The sequence below is a fragment of the Oncorhynchus tshawytscha genome, linkage group LG16, assembly GCF_018296145.1.
Source record: "Oncorhynchus tshawytscha isolate Ot180627B linkage group LG16, Otsh_v2.0, whole genome shotgun sequence".
Lineage (NCBI taxonomy): Eukaryota > Metazoa > Chordata > Actinopteri > Salmoniformes > Salmonidae > Oncorhynchus > Oncorhynchus tshawytscha.
The window spans coordinates 82,712,036-82,730,064 of NC_056444.1; the positions used below are offsets into that span (position 1 = coordinate 82,712,036).

An 18,029-nucleotide genomic window follows, 5' to 3' on the forward strand; every position below is an offset into this window, starting at 1 on the left:
TCCAGAAAATGATGTCATGGCTTTAGAAGCTTCTGATAGGCTAATTGACATCATTTGAGTCAATTAGAGGTGTACCTGTGGATGTATTTCAAGGTCAACTTTCAAACTCATTGACATCATGGGAAAATCAAAAGAAATCAGCCAAAACCTCAGAAAAAAAATTGTAGGCCTCCACAAGTCTGGTTCATCCTTGGGAGCAATTTCCAAACGCCTGAAGGTACCACGTTCATCTGTACAAACAATAGTACTCAAGTATAAACACCATGGGACCAAGCAGCCGTCATATCGCTCAGGAAGGAGACGTGTTCTGTCTCCTAGACATGAACGTACTTTGGTGTGAAAAGTGCAAATCAATCCCAGAACAACAGCAAAGGACCTTGTGAAAATGCTGGAGGAATCGGGTACAAAATGATCAAAACCACATTTAAACGAGTCCTATATCGACATAACCTGAAAGGCATCAGTCAGGAAGTTAAAGCTTGGTCGCAAATGGGTCTTCCACATGGACAATGACCCCAAGTATACTTCCAAAGTTGTGGAAAAATGGCTTAAGGACAACAAAGTCAAGGTATTGGAGTGGCCATCACAAAGCCCTGACCTCAATCCCATAGAAAATTTGTGGGCAGAACTGGAAAAGCGTGTGCAAGTAAGGAGGCCTACAAACCTGACTCAGTTACACCAGCTCTATCAGGAGGAATGGGCCATAATTCACCCAACTTATTGTGGGAAGCTTGTGGAAGGCTACCCGAAACGTTTGACCCAAGTTAAACAATTTAAAGGTAATGCTACCAAATACAAATTGAGTGTATGTAAACTTCTGACCCACTGGGAATGTGATGAAAGAAATAAAAGCTTAAATAAATCATTCTCTCTACTATTATTCTGACATTTCACATTCTTAAAATAAAGTGGTGATCCTAACTGACCTGAGACAGGGATTTTTTACTAGGATTAAATGTCAGGAATTGTGAAAAACGGAGTTTAAATATATTTGGCTAAGCTTTATGTAAACTTCTGACTTCAACTGTACATACATACACACTTATTGACTCACACACAGGCGCATTAGTGTTTAGGTCCTCCCTATCATTCAGATTCTATACCAGGTGAATATGTATGAAAGCCTGATTGGGAAATGACAATATCAGTATGATATGATGGATGATTGATTGATTGATTGTCATCAGAAGATTAAGGAGGAGTCTCCTATGAAGAGTGCCAAACGCCAGAGAGAGAAGGGAGGAGCCTCAGACACAGAGGACACAGACAACAGGACAAGTGCCAAAAAGTCCAAGACCCAGGTGACTTAACTAGTACATCTCAAACCAGTGTCTGTTGGGTAGCTGTGTGTGTTGAGGAATCGTGTCTAATGTCTGGAATACAGTGGCTTGCGAAAGTATTCACCCCCCTTGGTATTTTTCTTATTTTGTTGCCTTACAACCTGGAATTGAAATAGATTTTTTTTTGGGGGGGGTGTTTATCATTTGATTTACACAACACATTTACACAACACATTCCTACCACTTTGAAGAACCAACAACAACAAAAAACAGAACTTGAACGTGCATAACTATTCACCCCCCCCATAAAGTCAATACTTTGTAGAGTCACCTTTTGTAGCAATTACAGCTGCAAGCCTCTTGGGGTATGTCTCTATAAGCTTGGCACATCTAGCTACTGGGATTTTTGCCCATTCTTCAAGGCAAAACTGCTCCAGCTCCTTCAAGTTGGGTGGGTTCCGCTGGTGTACAGCAATCTTTAAGTCATACCACAGATTCTCAATTGGATTGAGATCTGGGCTTTGACAAGGCCATTCCAAGACATTTAAATGTTTCCCCTTAAACCACTCGAGTGTTGCTTCAGCAGTGTGCTTAGGGTCATTGTCCTGCTGGAAGGTGAACCTCCGTCCCAGTCTCAAATCTCTGGAAGACTGAAACAGGTTTCCCTCAAGAATTTCCCTGTATTTAGCATCCATCATTCCTTCAATTCTGACCAGTTTCCCAGTCCCTGCCGCTGAAAAACATCTCCACATTATGATGCTGCCACCACCATGCTTCACAGTGGGGATGTTGTTCTCGGGGTGTTGAGAGATGTTGGGTTTGCGCCAGACATAGCGTTTTTCTTGCTGGCCAAAAAGCTCAATTTTAGTCTGACCAGAGTACCTTCTTCCATATATTTGGGGAGTCTTTTTCTTTAAGCAATGGCTTTTTTTCTGGCCACTCTTCCATAAAGCCCAGCTCTGTGGAGTGTACGGCTTAAAGTGGCCCTATGGACAGATACTTCGAACTCCACTGTGGAGCTTTGCCACTCCTTCAGGGTTATCTTTGGTCACTTTTTTTGAAGCAAGTTATTTTTTAAATTATGTCCATTACACAAAATACAAATTAAAATTGATTTAAATTACAGGTTGTAATGCCACAAAATAGGAAAACTGCCAAGTGGGATGAATACTTTTGCAAGACGCTGTAGTGTCTAATGTTTGGGGTTGGGCTGTGTCCCCCAGGTCCCAGTGTCAATGTCTGGGGTTGGGCTGTGTTGAGCCTTCCAGTGTAATGTCTGGGGTTGGGCTGTATTCTGGAATATTGTCTAATTTCTGCGGGTTGGGCTGTATTCTGGAATATTGTCTAATTTCTGCGGGTTGGGCTGTATTCTGGAATAGTGTCTAATGTCTGGGGTGGTGCTGTGTTGAGGAATAATGTCTATTGTCTGGGGTTGGGCTGTATTCTGGAATAGTGTCTTAATGTCTGGGGTTGAGCTGTATTCTGGAATATTGTCTTAATATCTGGGGTTGGGCTGTATTCTGGAATAATGTCTAATGTCTGGGGTTGGGCTGTGTTGGGGAATAGTGTAATGTCTGGGGTTGGGCTGCATTATTGAAATGACTAAAAGGCCAGGGCCTGATTTGCACAAAATGAATAAAATGATATGAACAGGAGGACCTGATCCTAGATCAGCAATCTCTAATGCTTTAGATACGGGCCCCTATATGTTATTACAGTGCTTATACCAAGCCTTTTTGTTCTCTTCCCGGACATTTATTCTCCCGAGTGTAAGGAGATGTGTTCATGATGACAACCATTGTGGTATGGAATTCACTGCTCTCTTCCCTGTTCCACAGGAGCTGGGTCGGTCCGACTCGCCGTCAGAATGCGAGGGAGAGGGCGAAGGCGAGGGCGAGGGCGAGAGCTCCGATGGGCACAGCGTCAACGAGGAGTGTAGCAGTGACGCTAAAGACATCGACCAGGATAACCGCAGCTCCTCGCCCTCCATCCCCAGCCCCCGAGACGGGGAGAGTGACTTCGGACTCCTCCGCCCAGCAGCAGCTGCTCCTACTGCAGAGACAAGAGAGAGAGAGGGAGAGAGAGGGGCAGTCACAGCACCCTCCGGTTATCCAGTCCTGTCAGCCAGGGACCTCGGGTGGCCGTTCCACCACCCCTCCATTACCTTCCACGTCCTCCTCAGCCCCCTCACTGGTCCCCCAGGTCCCACCCTCCTCCGCACCCCCCACTTCTCTTCCACTGCCTATACCGCCTTCCATGCCCCAACAGACCGGCCCCCTCTCTCTCAACCAATCAGGGGCATCCATCCACCCACAGCGGCGGCCCTCCCCCTCGCCTCATTCTCCGCAGCAGGGGTTGTCTCAGGTTCCACCCCCAGGACCGCCAGGCTCCACCCAGTCGCTACCGAGCACGTTCCACGGCCCGCTGCCCCACCCATCATCCATGCCGCACCCACTACAAACTGGCCCCTCTCACCTGCCCCACCACCACTCCCTGCCCCCTCAGAGCTTCCCATTGGGCCCCCAGTCTCAGGTCCCGCCCTCCCCGCTCCCTCTCAGTCAATCGCAGCAGCCGTCTCACAGGGCCCACACGCCCCCCAGCCAATCATCGTCGTCCCAGGGTGGCTCGTCCAATCAGCCGCACCGCGAGCAGCCCCTACACCCCGCCCCTTCCATGTCCATGCCCCACATCAAGCCCCCTCCCACCACACCCATCCCCCACATGCCCAACCGCGACCCTCAGTCTCACAAACACGGGCCTCCACACCTCTCAGCGCCCCCTTCCCCCAGATGCCCTCCAACCTGCCCCCTCCACCCGCCCTCAAGCCCCTTTCCTCCCTGTCCGCCCACCACCCTCCTCCTGCCCACCCTCCTCCCCTCCAGCTCATGCCCCAGGGCCCAGGCCAGCAGCTCCAGCCTCCACCAGCCCAGCCCCCTGTCCTCACCCAGTCCCAGAATCTCCCCCTTTCAGAGTGAGAGAGAGGCAGCCAGCATCACCCTCCTCCTCTTCCCCTTTCTGGACCATCACCGTCCTCCCACCCCAACACACCCCAACAGTCCCATGTTCCCTCCTCACCCCTTCGCCCCTGTCCTGCCCCTCTCCTCCTCTGGCTGTCCTCCCCCCTCCTCATCCTCCTGTCTACCAGCAGGCCTCCAGCCCCCCTCTTCCTCCATCTCCATGCCCCTCCCAGCCTCCATCGGCTCCGCCTGCCCAGGTCCCTCCGTCCCACCTGTACACATCAAGGAGGAACCTCTCGACGAATCAGAGGAGCCCGAGAGCCCTCCGCCCCCTCCTCGGAGCCCCTCCCCCGAGCCTACCGTCGTCAACACGCCCAGCCATGCCAGCCAATCAGCACGGTATGACCTGACGCGCGCGCACACACTGCCAGAACACACATGCACTGTTAGAGGTAGACAGGATCTGTTAATGGGGGTAGACAGGATCTGTTAATGGGGGTAGACAGGATCTGTTAATGGGGGTAGACAGGATCTGTTAATGGGTGTAGACAGGATCTGTTAATAAACTATAGAGGTCTGTTGAACAGGGGGTAGGCAGGATCTTTGTTTCTAATCAGATAATAAAGGATCTGTTAACAGGATCTTTGTTTCTAATCAGGGGTAGTAGACAGGATCTTTGTTTCAGGGGGTAGGCAGGATAATAAACGGGGGTATCCCGGGATCTGTTAATGGTAGTCAGGATCTTTGTTTCTAATCAGATACATGGAGTGGTTAGAATAGAGAGACTGTTGAATAATCAGCAAACCAAACAATCTTTGTTTCTAATCAGATAATAAACTATATCCCATGTCTGTTGATAGAGGTAGTCAGGATCTTTGTTTCTGATCAGATAATAAACTATATCCCATGTCTGTTGATAGTAGTCAGGATCTTTGTTTCTAATCAGATAATAAACTATATCCCATGTCTGTTGATAGAGTAGTCAGGATCTTTGTTTCTAATCAGGTAATAAACTATATCCCATGTCTGTTGATAGTAGTCAGGATCTTTGTTTCTAATCAGATAATAAACTACATCCCATGTCTGTTGATAGAGGTAGACAGGATCTTTGTTTCTAATCAGGTAATAAACTATATCCCATGTCTGTTGATAGTAGTCAGGATCTTTGTTTCTAATCAGATAATAAACTACATCCCATGTCTGTTGATAGAGGTAGACAGGATCTTTGTTTCTAATCAGATAATAAACTACATCCCATGTCTGTTGAAGATGCTTGCCATTTTGATGCATTTAGCACATTTTCTATGCTAATGTATTTTTTTTTATCATTCATGATTTACAGATTTTAAGGCAAGGTGTTCAAGTAGAATGTTAATGACTCATGTTTACAAGTCGTATGAGTCTTTTGAGAAGTGTGATGTTAGCCAGCTGGGAATCCTGGAATATGAATGTGTATTTCCATTAAGTATTTTTAGCCAAACTCTACATCCTTACTATATATTAATGTGTATTTCCATTAAGTATTTTTAGCCAAACTCTACATCCTTACTATATATTAATGTGTATTTCCATTAAGTATTTTTAGCCAAACTCTACATCCTTACTATATATTAACATTGTTTTCCCTTTGTGTGTCTCCTAGGTTCTACAAGCACCTGGACCGTGGGTACAACACGTGTGCTAGAACAGACTTCTACTTTACTCCTCTGGCTGCTTCTAAACTGGCCAAGAAGAGAGAAGAGGCGCTGGAGCGGGTCAAGAGGGAGGCTGAGCAGAAAGCCCGGGAGGAGAAGGAGAGGGAGAAGGAACGAGAGAGAGAACGGGAAAGAGAGAAGGAACAGGAGAGAGCTGTGGTGAGGGTTTGGTGTATTTTGTCTCTCAACTTCACACTGGGAATTGAAACCACATTTTGTTCGAAAACCTCCTATGTTTCTCATTCGTACTAGAGTATTTGTGACCGACTAGCTAGATTAGGTCTTATGTAGCAACATGTTAAATGGTGTTTTTTACAGTTGGATAAAAGTAGAGACTCTGAGCTACAAAATGGTACATCATACACTACAGTTGAAGAACAATGGGAAAGTAATTCTGCTTTGAAAGTTGATAAACTTGTAACCTCCCTTTTGAGAAAGTGGCCCTTGAATGTTTTTGGTACACCTACTGGAGAGCTCTTCTTTGTCTACACCCGTTCAGCAACGTTCACATCCTCAGCTTTAGCCACACCCATCTCTTTAAGGATTCACATGTGAGGCCATGTGCTAAACAATCAAAGATTTCAAGACTAAAGGCTGGTTTATACTACAGGTGTGTTTGTAAATTTAATCTGGAGTGCCAGAGTGTGCTCTGGGTGTTCGTAAACTCAGAGCGTTGTCAGATTGACGCTCGTAAATGCAGAGCGCTCCGCTCTCGAAGCGTTCAGAGAGCACGTTTACGGACACCGGCCATCTTCAACGGGTATTGAGCGTTTTCGTAAATGTGTCAGTTATTCTGCGCTCTGGCACACAGACGAGTGCTCTGAAATCGGAGTAGATAGCCAGAGCGAATTTACCAGCCACGTCTATCGACAGTTGTCGCAGTGACATCATTGACATTCTATTGAAATGGTTACTTGCATAGTGGAGTCTTTTGTTTAAACATGTAGCTAGCAGCTAGCTAGCTAAACAATGAACCATAATCCCAACTCATAATGTTACTACCCTGCATGAATCTGAAGGTAGCTAATCAACCAGGTTCAATGTTAGCTAGCTAACATTAGGCTATAACTATCAAATCAAATCAAATTTTATTTGTCACATACACATGGTTAGCAGATGTTCATGCGAGTGTAGCGAAATGCTTGTGCTTCTAGTTCCGACAATGCAGTAATAGCCAACAAGTAATCTAACTAATAATTCCAAAACTGCTGTCTTATACACAGTGTAAGGGGATAAAGAATATATACATAAAGATATATGAATGAGTGATGGTACAGAGCAGCATAGCAAGATACAGTAGATGGTATCGAGTACAGTATATACATATGAGATGAGTATGTAAACAAAGTGGCATAGTTAAAGTGGCTAGTGATACATGTATTACATAAGGATGCAGTAGATGATATAGAGTACAGTATATATGTATACATATGAGATGAATAATGTAGGGTATGTAAACATTATATTAGGTAGCATTGTTTAAAGTGGCTAGTGATATATTTTACATCATTTCCCATCAATTCCCATTATTAAAGTGGCTGGAGTTGAGTCAGTGTGTTGGCAGCAGCCACTCAATGTTAGTGGTGGCTGTTTAAAAGTCTGATGGCCTTGAGATAGAAGCTGTTTTTCAGTCTCTCGGTCCCAGCTTTGATGCACCTGTACTGACCTCGCCTTCTGGATGATAGCGGGGTGGACAGGCAGTGGCTCGGGTGGTTGTTGTCCTTGATGATCTTTATGGCCTTCCTGTGACATCGGGTGGTGTAGGTGTCCTGGAGGGCAGGTAGTTTGCCCCCGGTGATGCGTTGTGCAGACCTCACTTCCCTCTGGAGAGCCTTACGGTTGTGGGTGGAGCAGTTGCCGTACCAGGCGGTGATACAGCCCGCCAGGATGCTCTCGATTGTGCATCTGTAGAAGTTTGTGAGTGCTTTTGGTGACAAGCCGAATTTCTTCAGCCTCCTGAGGTTGAAGAGGCGCTGCTGCGCCTTCTTCACGATGCTGTCTGTGTGAGTGGACCAATTCAGTTTGTCCGTGATGTGTATGCCGAGGAACTTAAAACTTACTACCCTCTCCACTACTGTTCCAACTAGCTAACATTAGTCTATAACTGGCAATGCAAATGGCTCTGAGATATAAATAATATTACTATAATATTACTATGCAGATCATACACGTCACATTAGCTAGCTAGCAGTATACTTGAACTTGAAATTAAAATGACTTTTTGACAAAATTAGAAACGTTTAATATCTGGATATGTAGCTAGCTAGAGTCTCTTACCCATCGTATACATGGATGGATGCTTCTCCCTCTCTGTCACAGATGTCATGGTTGCCCTTAGTTTGAAGATGTAATCCGTAGACAGCTGTTTTATACAACAGCCTTCTGTGTTCTCTTTTTGTCTCCGTCTGCATATTTGCAATCAAACGCCAGAATTTTCTCCAGCTCCTTAGCTATCATACTCTAATTCCACTGATTTCAAAACTGGGTCTTCCAGAAAGTGGAGAGCAACACTTATGCAGTTCTACTGTGTGAAATCTTTTTTTAAATCTGCGTTAGAAAGGAATACCTACATATACCTACAGCTCATATTATAGACAGAAGCATGCTACATGGCCAATCCGAACTCATCTCTCGGCATGTCCAGCACACTCATTATCTCAGCCAATCATGACTATCAGGAAGGTTGCCTGCTTGTTCTGTGGCTAAACCATCTAGGCTCGTAATTTAACAATTTTATTCGTATTTACAGATGGTATACAAGTTTGTTATTAAGGCTCATGAAAGTTCACATGTCCCAGAAGGCCTTTCTGCCCCCCAAAAATTGCAATTTAATAAAATATTATGTTTACATTCAGACGGCGCTCCTGTGAAGTAGTGACGTGCACCTTATAACCCGTTACAACCTATTATAATCACCTTATAACCCGTTACAACCTATTATAATCACCTTATAACCTGTTCCAAGCTTACAACATATTGTAACCGCATAATGTTTTACAAGCTATTATAACCACCTTACAACCTGTTATAACCTGTTACAACCACTTTACAACCTGTACCCTTATTACACGTTATCCCCCCTTTATAACATGTAATAACCTCCCAGTGTGTGTGTAACCTCTGTACATATCTATTTGTTCCAGAAAGCCTCCAGTTCGTGTCACGACGGCCGTATGGGTGACCCCCAGATGGGTGGCTCCGCCCACATGCGTCCTCCCTTCGATGGCCCCCCTACCTCCATCGCCGCGGTGCCCCCTTACATCGGGCCCGACACGCCCGCCCTGCGCACCCTCAGCGAGTACGCCCGCCCCCACGTCATGTCCCCGACCAATAGGAACCACCCCTTCTTCGTCTCCCTCAACCCCAACGACCCCCTGATGGCCTATCACATGCCTGGCCTCTACAACGCCGACCCGGGCATGCGGGAGCGCGAGCTGCGAGAGCGGGAGATGAGGGAGAGAGAGATGAGGGAGAGGGAGCTGAGAGAGCGGATGAAGCCTGGGTTCGAACACAAACCCCCAGAACTAGAAGGCATGCACCCCTCGGCGAACCCCATGGAGCACTTCGCCCGACACGGGGCCATCTCCTTACCTTCCATGGCGGGACCACACCCCTTCGCTTCCTTCCACCCAGGTCTCAACCCCTTGGAGAGGGAGCGTTTGGCGTTGGCCGCGGGACCCCAGCTCAGACCAGACATGAGCTACCCGGAGCGGCTGGCGGCGGAGAGGCTGCACGCCGAGAGGATGGCGGCGGTGGCCAACGACCCGATCGCCAGGCTTCAGATGTTCAACATCACGCCTCATCACCACCAGCACTCCCACATCCACTCACACCTGCACCTTCACCAGCAGGACTCCCTGCACCAAGGTGACACACCTGGCCATACAGAAACATTTCTTACGAGATTAACATCAAGTTTTACGTTTATTTGGCAACTTCTAGTGAAGCGTTTATATCACAACTTTAGCATCACTTCTTTTCTGATTTTAAAAACAATGCTGTACGCAAATATGGCGTTTTCAATAGCTATTTTCTTAATGACTTTGTTGCTAGCCCAGTTGATTGGCCTTTGTATTTGGTACGCCTTGATGACTATAACCTCTAATGGGATCTGTGGATCCCTAGCAGCTGTAGCATGCCCTTATAATATATATATACATATATACACAGTGCATTCGGAAAGTATTCAGACCCCTTCACTTTTTCCACATTTTGTTACGTTACACAGCCTTATTCTAAAATGGATTTTGGATTTTAAAAAATTATGAAATATTCAGACCCTTTACTCAGTACTTTGTTAAAGCAGTGAATACAGCCCGAGTCTTCTTGGGTCTGACGCTACACGCTTGGCACACCTGTATTTGGGGAGTTCCTCCCATTCTTCTCTGCAGATCCTCTCAAGCTCTGTCAGGTTGGAAGGGGAGCGTTGCTGCACAGCTATTTTCAGGTCTCCCCAGAGATGTTCGATCGGGTTCAAATCCAGGCTCTGTCTGGGCCACTCAAGGACATTCAGAGACACCCATAGACTGGATAGTTACTGCTATCTGGGTCGAGTTACTACTCCTCTCTGGGTGTCAGGTTACTGCTATCTGGGCCAGGTTACTACTACTATCTGGGTGTTAGGTTACTGCTACTATCTGGGTGTCAGGTTACTGCTACTATCTGGGTGTCAGGTTACTACTACTATCTGGGTGTCAGGTTACTACTACTATCTGGGTGTCAGGTTACTACTACTATCTGGGTGTCAGGTTACTGCTATCTGGGCCAGGTTACTACTCCTCTCTGGGTGTCAGGTTACTGCTACTATCTGGGTGTCAGGTTACTGCTACTATCTGGGTGTCAGGTTACTACTACTATCTGGGTGTCAGGTTACTACTACTATCTGGTTGTCAGGTTACTACTACTATCTGGGTGTCAGGTTACTACTACTATCTGGGTGTCAGGTTACTACTACTATCTGGGTGTCAGGTTACTACTACTATCTGGGTGTCAGGTTACTACTACTATCTGGGTGTCAGGTTACTACTACTATCTGGGTGTCAGGTTACTACTATCTGGGTGTTAGGTTACTACTATCTGGGTGTTAGGTTACTACTATCTGGGTGTTAGGTTACTACTATCTGTCAGGTTACTACTATCTGGGTGTCAGGTTACTACTATCTGTTAGATTACTACTATCTGTTAGGTTACTACTATCTGGGTGTCAGGTTACTACTATCTGGGTGTCAGGTTACTACTATCTGTCAGGTTACTGCTATCTGTGTGTCAGGTTACTACTATCTGTCAGGTTACTACTATCTGGGTGTCAGGTTACTGCTACTATCTGGGTGTCAGGTTACTACTACTATCTGGGTGTCAGGTTACTACTACTATCTGGGTGTCAGGTTACTACTATCTGGGTGTCAGGTTACTACTACTATCTGGGTGTCAGGTTACTACTACTATCTGGGTGTCAGGTTACTACTACTATCTGGGTGTCAGGTTACTATCTGGGTGTCTACTATCTGGGTGTCAGGTTACTACTACTCTCTGGGTGTCAGGTTACTACTACTCTATCTGGGTGTCAGGTTGCTACTATCTGGGTGTCAGGTTGCTACTATCTGGGTGTCAGGTTGCTACTATCTGGGTGTCAGGTTACTGCTACTATCTGGGTGTCAGGTTACTGCAGGTTACTATCTGGGTGTCAGGTTACTGCAGGTTACTATCTGGGTATCAGGTTACTACTATCTGGGTGTCAGGTTACTACTATCTGGGTGTCAGGTTACTGCTACTATCTGGGTGTCAGGTTACTACTATCTGGGTGTCAGGTTACTACTATCTGGGTGTCAGGTTACTACTATCTGGGTATCAGGTTACTACTATCTGGGTGTTACTACTATCTGGGTGTTACTACTATCTGGGTGTCAGGTTACTACTATCTGGGTGTCAGGTTACTACTATCTGGGTATCAGGTTACTACTATCTGGGTGTCAGGTTACTACTATCTGGGTGTCAGGTTACTACTACTATCTCAGGTTATCTGGGGTTACTACTATCTGGGTGTCAGGTTACGACTATCTGGGTGTCAGGTTACTACTATCTGGGTGTCAGGTTACTACTATCTGGGTGTCAGGTTACTACTATCTGGGTGTGTCAGGTTACTACTATCTGGGTGTCAGGTTACTACTATCTGGGTGTCAGGTTACTACTATCTGGGTGTCAGGTTACTACTATCTGGGTGTCAGGTTACTACTATCTGGGTGTCAGGTTACTACTATCTGGGTATCAGGTTACTACTATCTGGGTGTCAGGTTACTACTATCTGGGTGTCAGGTTACTACTACTATCTGGGTTGTACTAGGTTAGGTTACTACTATCTGGGTGTCAGGTTACTACTATCTGGGTTTCAGGTTACTACTATCTGGGTGTCAGGTTACTACTATCTGGGTGTCAGGTTACTACTATCTGGGTGTCAGGTTACTACTATCTGGGTGTCAGGTTACTACTATCTGGGTGTCAGGTTACTACTATCTGGGTGTCAGGTTACTACTATCTGGGTGTCAGGTTACTACTATCTGGGTATCAGGTTACTACTATCTGGGTGTCAGGTTACTACTATCTGGGTGTCAGGTTACTACTACTATCTGGGTGTTAGGTTACTACTATCTGGGTGTCAGGTTACTACTATCTGGGTTTCAGGTTACTACTATCTGGGTGTCAGGTTACTACTATCTGGGTATCAGGTTACTACTATCTGGGTGTCAGGTTACTACTATCTGGGTGTCAGGTTACTGCTACTATCTGTTAGGTTACTACTATCTGGGTGTCAGGTTACTACTATCTGGGTATCAGGTTACCACTATCTGGGTGTCAGGTTACTACTATCTGGGTGTCAGGTTACTACTACTATCTGTTAGGTTAACCTGACACCCAGATAGTAGTAACCTAACAGATAGTAGCAGTAACCTGACACCCAGATAGTAGTAACCTATCTGTCAGGTTACTACTATCTGGGTGTCAGGTTACTACTATCTGTTAGGTTACTACTATCTGTCAGGTTACTACTCCTCTCTGGGTGTCAGGTTACTGCTACTATCTGGGTGTCAGGTTACTGCTACTATCTGGGTGTCAGGTTACTGCTACTATCTGGGTGTCAGGTTACTGCTACTATCTGGGTGTCAGGTTACTGCTACTATCTGGGTGCCAGGTTACTGCTACTATCTAGGTGTCAGGTTACTACTGTGTCATGTATCATGATAAACTGTATGTATAATTGTACACTGACCTTTTGGTGTTCTGACTCTGTGCAGGCGGTGGTGAATGTCTTGTGTGCCCTCCAGGTTCGGGGGGGCACCCCCTCGTAGACCCCCTGGCAGGAGGCCCCCACCTCGCCCGCTTCCCCTACCCGCCCGGCGCAATCCCCAACCCCCTCCTGGGACAGAACCCACACGAACATGAGATGCTGCGACACCCGGTCTTCGGTAAGAACAATCTAGAGCATATCAATGTCCGATCTTATTTTCACTGTACTGAGCCGAGTCGTACTGAGCCGAGTCGTACTGAGCCGAGTCGTACTGAGCCGAGTCGTACTGAACTGGCATCACACAAATCATAGTTGCTAGAATAGGGCTTCAAAGGACAATGTCAAAAGAAAATACTTGATATATATATAAAGGTATGTGGACACCCCTTCAAACTCTTTCAGCCACACCTGTTTCTGACAGGCGTATAAAATCGAGCACACCGCCATGCAATCTCCATAGACAAACATTGGCAGTATAATGGCCTTACTGAAGAGCTCAGCGACTTTCAACGTGGCACCGTCATAGGATGCCACCTTTCCAACAAGTCAGTTTGTCAAATGTCTGCCCTGCTAGAGCTTCCCCCAGTCAACTGTAAGTGCTGTTATTGTGAAGTGGAAACGTCTAGGAGCAACAACGGCTCAGCTGCGAAGTGGTAGGCCACACAAGCTCACCGAACGGGACTGGGGACTGCTGAAGCGTGTAGCTTGTAAAAAAAGAGTCTGTCTGTCGGTTGCAACACTCACTACAGAGGTCCAAACTGCCTCTGGAAACAACGTCAGCAAAATAATTGTTTGTCGGGAGCTTCATGAAATGGTGTAACAAACTTGTTCTGTAGCGTGAAGAATCATGCTTCAACATCAGTGCTCGACCTCACTAATGCTCTCGTGGCTGAATGGCAGTAGAAAGCCTTCCCAGAAGAGTGGAGGCTGTTATAGCAGCAATGTTCCAGCATCTAGTGGAAAGCCTTCCCAGAAGAGTGGAGGCTGTTATAGCAGCAATGTTCCAACATCTAGTGGAAAGCCTTCCCAGAAGAGTGGAGGCTGTTATAGCGGCAATGTTCCAACATCTAGTGGAAAGCCTTCCCAGAAGAGTGGAGGCTGTTATAGCGGCAATGTTCCAACATCTAGTGGAAAGCCTTCCCAGAAGAGTGGAGGCTGTTATAGCAGCAATGTTCCAACATCTAGTGGAAAGCCTTCCCAGAAGAGTGGAGGCTGTTATAGCGGCAATGTTCCAACATCTAGTGGAAAGCCTTCCCAGAAGAGTGGAGGCTGTTATAGCGGCAATGTTCCAACATCTCGTGGAAAGCCTTCCCAGAAGAGTGGAGGCTGTTATAGCAGCAAAGCGAGGGGGGACCAACCTTATATTAATGCCCATGATTTTGGAATGAGATGCTCGACGAACAGGTGTCCACATACCTTTGGTGATGTGATGTATCCGAGTCAGAGCAGTTTCGTCTGGGTCGACTCCATAGTGTGACAAGGGATTTATCCACCAGTGGCATCTCTATTGGCAGTCAAGCCTGTGGCCTGATCCTGTTGTGTTGCTGTCTCCAGGTACTCCGTACCCCCGGGACCTTCCTCCCCAGATGTCCGCAGCCCACCAGCTCCAGGCCATGCATGCCCAGTCTGCAGAGCTGCAGCGGCTAGCTATGGAACAGCAGTGGCTGCATGGACATCACCACATGCACGGTGGCCCACTTCCTGGCCAAGAGGACTATTACAGGTCAGAGAGACACACACACACACACTTCAAAATACACGTTCACATTTCAACACATTCACTACACACTGACAGAAGAGGTAAAAGACTACTCTAGACAGCCAACAGTCCTTAGATGGACTTTTACAATAAGAGGTAAAAGACTACTCTAGACAGCCAACAGTCCTTAGATGGACTTTAAAATAAGAGGTAAAATACTACTCTAGACAGCCAACAGTCCTTAGATGGACTTTACAATAAGAGGTAAAAGACTACTCTAGACAGCCAACAGTCCTTAGATGGACTTTTACAATAAGAGGTAAAAGACTACTCTAGACAGCCAACAGTCCTTAGATGGACTTTTACAATAAGAGGTAAAAGACTACTCTAGACAGCCAACAGTCCTTAGATGGACTTTTACAATAAGAATAATTATATTAAATGAGATTTACAGAACAAATATTCAACATAATATAAAATGGTTCATCTGTGGTTATAAATTCTTGTTGCTAATTTAAAAAGATTTTCATTTGTGTGATTTCTGTAAGATCATGCAGACGTTTCAAGTGATCTCGAGTTCCAGAAATGGACTCCTTTTACAGAAAAACCTGATGGCAAGTGATGTTTTACCTTAAGAAGTTACTCTGCACTTTGCATTTTCAGAGTGTGAGCCTATAGGGTCTATATATATATATATATATATATATATATATATATATATATATATATATATATATATATATATATATATATATATATATATATATAGATAGACTGAATGTAGTCACTGTTGTATATGGGCTGGTGGAGCAAGTCTGTCTGTTTTCGCATTGGACAAATTATATAGACCATTATCCAAATTTGGCATATTATGTTTATTTGCAATTTTACTGATGTGGTGAATTCTAAAATTGTTAAATGCACGCTTGTACAAGGATTTCAGCGGCTTTGTTCCAGATTTTCCAGCTTGTGACCAACTTGTAATACAATACCACCTGTGAGAATATCGGTGTATAAATCTTGGTAGTGGTGCAGGGACTTTCTGATATATTTCTATACAATTGGTGGTGATGCTAACGCGTGTTTGTTTCGTTTGTGTTTTAGCCGGCTGAAGAAGGAAAGCGACAAGCAACTGTAACCGACCAATGGGGACGCAGGAAGTTGCCTAGGACACAGGAACAGGACGTAGTTACAGAGCGGTCTGTCAGTCAGAGGAACTCGATCTCCGCTCCTCCAAACATTTCCCGTTACGAAGAACAACAAAAACTGAAGAAGAAAAAAAAGAGGAGGATTTTTCTGTCGTCTGTTTTTCCTTCCTTGTCCATGGGTTGTTTTTTTATTTTTCGTTTTTTTTTTAAGAACATTGAGAGACTTTGTTTGGTGTAACTATAGCCTTAGTAGTGGCACCGACTTCAAGACTGATTGTGACTTTCCTGCATGAAACCTCCTCTAAAGCTTCCACAACGTGTTTGTAGGTAACACACGTTCACTGTGCTAGTCGATGGAAAGGAAACCAGGCAGAGAAAACACGTTCCAGACATTATATCCACGGAAAGATTCAAAACAAAGTGCTATTGTTATTTTAATACCTAATTGGAGGTTTTTATAATTTGAACGAAAAGCTGCAGCATGGCATTTTTTGAGTCTGTAAATAGTATATATATATATATATATATATATATATACATATAATTATTATTATTATAATTGTTACTAGGTGTGGACTCTGAACCAAGTCATTTATAAACCTCCAATATGTTATTGTGTTCTGAAGCATTATGCCTTGTTTTAACGGGGGGGATGACATTACTAGAAAAGCCAAAGGGTACAATGATGGTCCCAGTCCCGTGGTGTGGGGTACCTCAGAGAGCTGTTATAGCCCCAGACTCTCACAGCGATATGGTCCCAGTCCTGTGGTGTGGGGTACCTCAGAGAGCTGTTAAAGCCCCAGACTCTCACAGCGATATGGTCCCAGTCCTGTGGTGTGGGGTACCTCAGAGAGCTGTTATAGCCCCAGACTCTCACAGCGATATGGTCCCAGTCCTGTGGTGTGGGGTACCTCAGAGAGCTGTTATAGCCCCAGACTCTCACAGCGATATGGTCCCAGTCCTGTGGTGTGGGGTACCTCAGAGAGCTATTATAGCCCCAGACTCTCACAGCGATGGTCCCTGGGGTACCTCAGAGAGCTGTGTAGCCCCAGACTCTCACAGCGATATGGTCCCAGTCCTGTGGTGTGGGGTACCTCAGAGAGCTGTGTAGCCCCAGACTCTCACAGCGATATGGTCCCAGTCCTGTGGTGTGGGGTACCTCAGAGAGCTGTATAGCCCCAGACTCTCACAGCAATATGGTCCCAGTCCTGTGGTGTGGGGTACCTCAGAGAGCTGTCTAGCCCCAGACTCGATGGTCCCAGCGATGGTCCCAGTCCTGTGGTGTGGTGGTACCTCAGAGAGCTGTATAGCCCCAGACTCTCACAGCGATGGTCCCAGTCCTGTGGTGTGGGGTACCTCAGAGAGCTGTATAGCCCCAGACTCTCACAGCGATGGTCCCAGTCCTGTGGTGTGGGGTACCTCAGAGAGCTGTATAGCCCCAGACTCTCACAGCGATGGTCCCAGTCCTGTGGTGTGGGGTACCTCAGAGAGCTGTATAGCCCCAGACTCTCACAGCGATATGGTCCCAGTCCTGTGGTGTGGGGTACCTCAGAGAGCTGTTATAGCCCCAGACTCTCACAGCGATATGGTCCCAGTCCTGTGGTGTGGGGTACCTCAGAGAGCTGTTATAGCCCCAGACTCTCACGTACACAAGACTGTCCCATCCACCTCCTTTCATTATACACCTCTTGACAAGCACCATATTGTCAGACAGAATGCCTGAACTTACTGCGTCGAGTTAATGATTTGAGACCCTTGAAGAGGACTGACTATATCTCAGAGTCACTGAGTCATCTATGGATCAGCATATATCCCCCTGCCCTGTCCTGTAGTGTACAATACCCTGATGCAGACATCATCTATTGCACTCCAAGGAAGACTAGATAGAATCCCTCAGTTACTACTCAATGGATGTTAGGTTACTACTCTTTGTGGAAGACTAGATAGAATCTCTCAGTGCTTTTAATTG

The 18,029-nt window shown here is 45.9% G+C and overlaps 1 protein-coding gene and 2 long non-coding RNA genes across 3 annotated transcripts in view; 2 read left to right on the forward strand and 1 right to left on the reverse strand.

The window, feature by feature from the left end:
• The window catches only part of rerea (arginine-glutamic acid dipeptide (RE) repeats a), a 269,119-nt gene extending 252,254 nt beyond the window's left edge, over positions 1–16,865 (forward strand). The window contains 10 exon segments of the mRNA XM_042299790.1: positions 1,188–1,301; positions 3,119–3,298; positions 3,300–4,065; positions 4,068–4,333; positions 4,335–4,636; positions 5,880–6,090; positions 9,075–9,798; positions 13,221–13,391; positions 14,768–14,936; positions 16,017–16,865. Of these exon segments, the coding sequence (XP_042155724.1) occupies positions 1,188–1,301; positions 3,119–3,298; positions 3,300–4,065; positions 4,068–4,333; positions 4,335–4,636; positions 5,880–6,090; positions 9,075–9,798; positions 13,221–13,391; positions 14,768–14,936; positions 16,017–16,050 (2,937 nt within the window). The 3' untranslated portion in view covers positions 16,051–16,865.
• On the forward strand, positions 14,951–15,330 carry LOC112216454. The gene is made up of 2 exons (XR_002948329.2): positions 14,951–15,013; positions 15,069–15,330. It is a non-coding gene; the product is annotated as an uncharacterized LOC112216454 (long non-coding RNA).
• Positions 16,866–16,924: 59 nt separating the features above from the next.
• LOC121839659 lies at positions 16,925–17,305 on the reverse strand. The gene is made up of 2 exons (XR_006079150.1): positions 17,090–17,305; positions 16,925–17,037 (listed from the first exon to the last, which is right to left on the reverse strand). It is a non-coding gene; the product is annotated as an uncharacterized LOC121839659 (long non-coding RNA).
• Between the last annotated feature and the right edge of the window lie 724 nt (positions 17,306–18,029).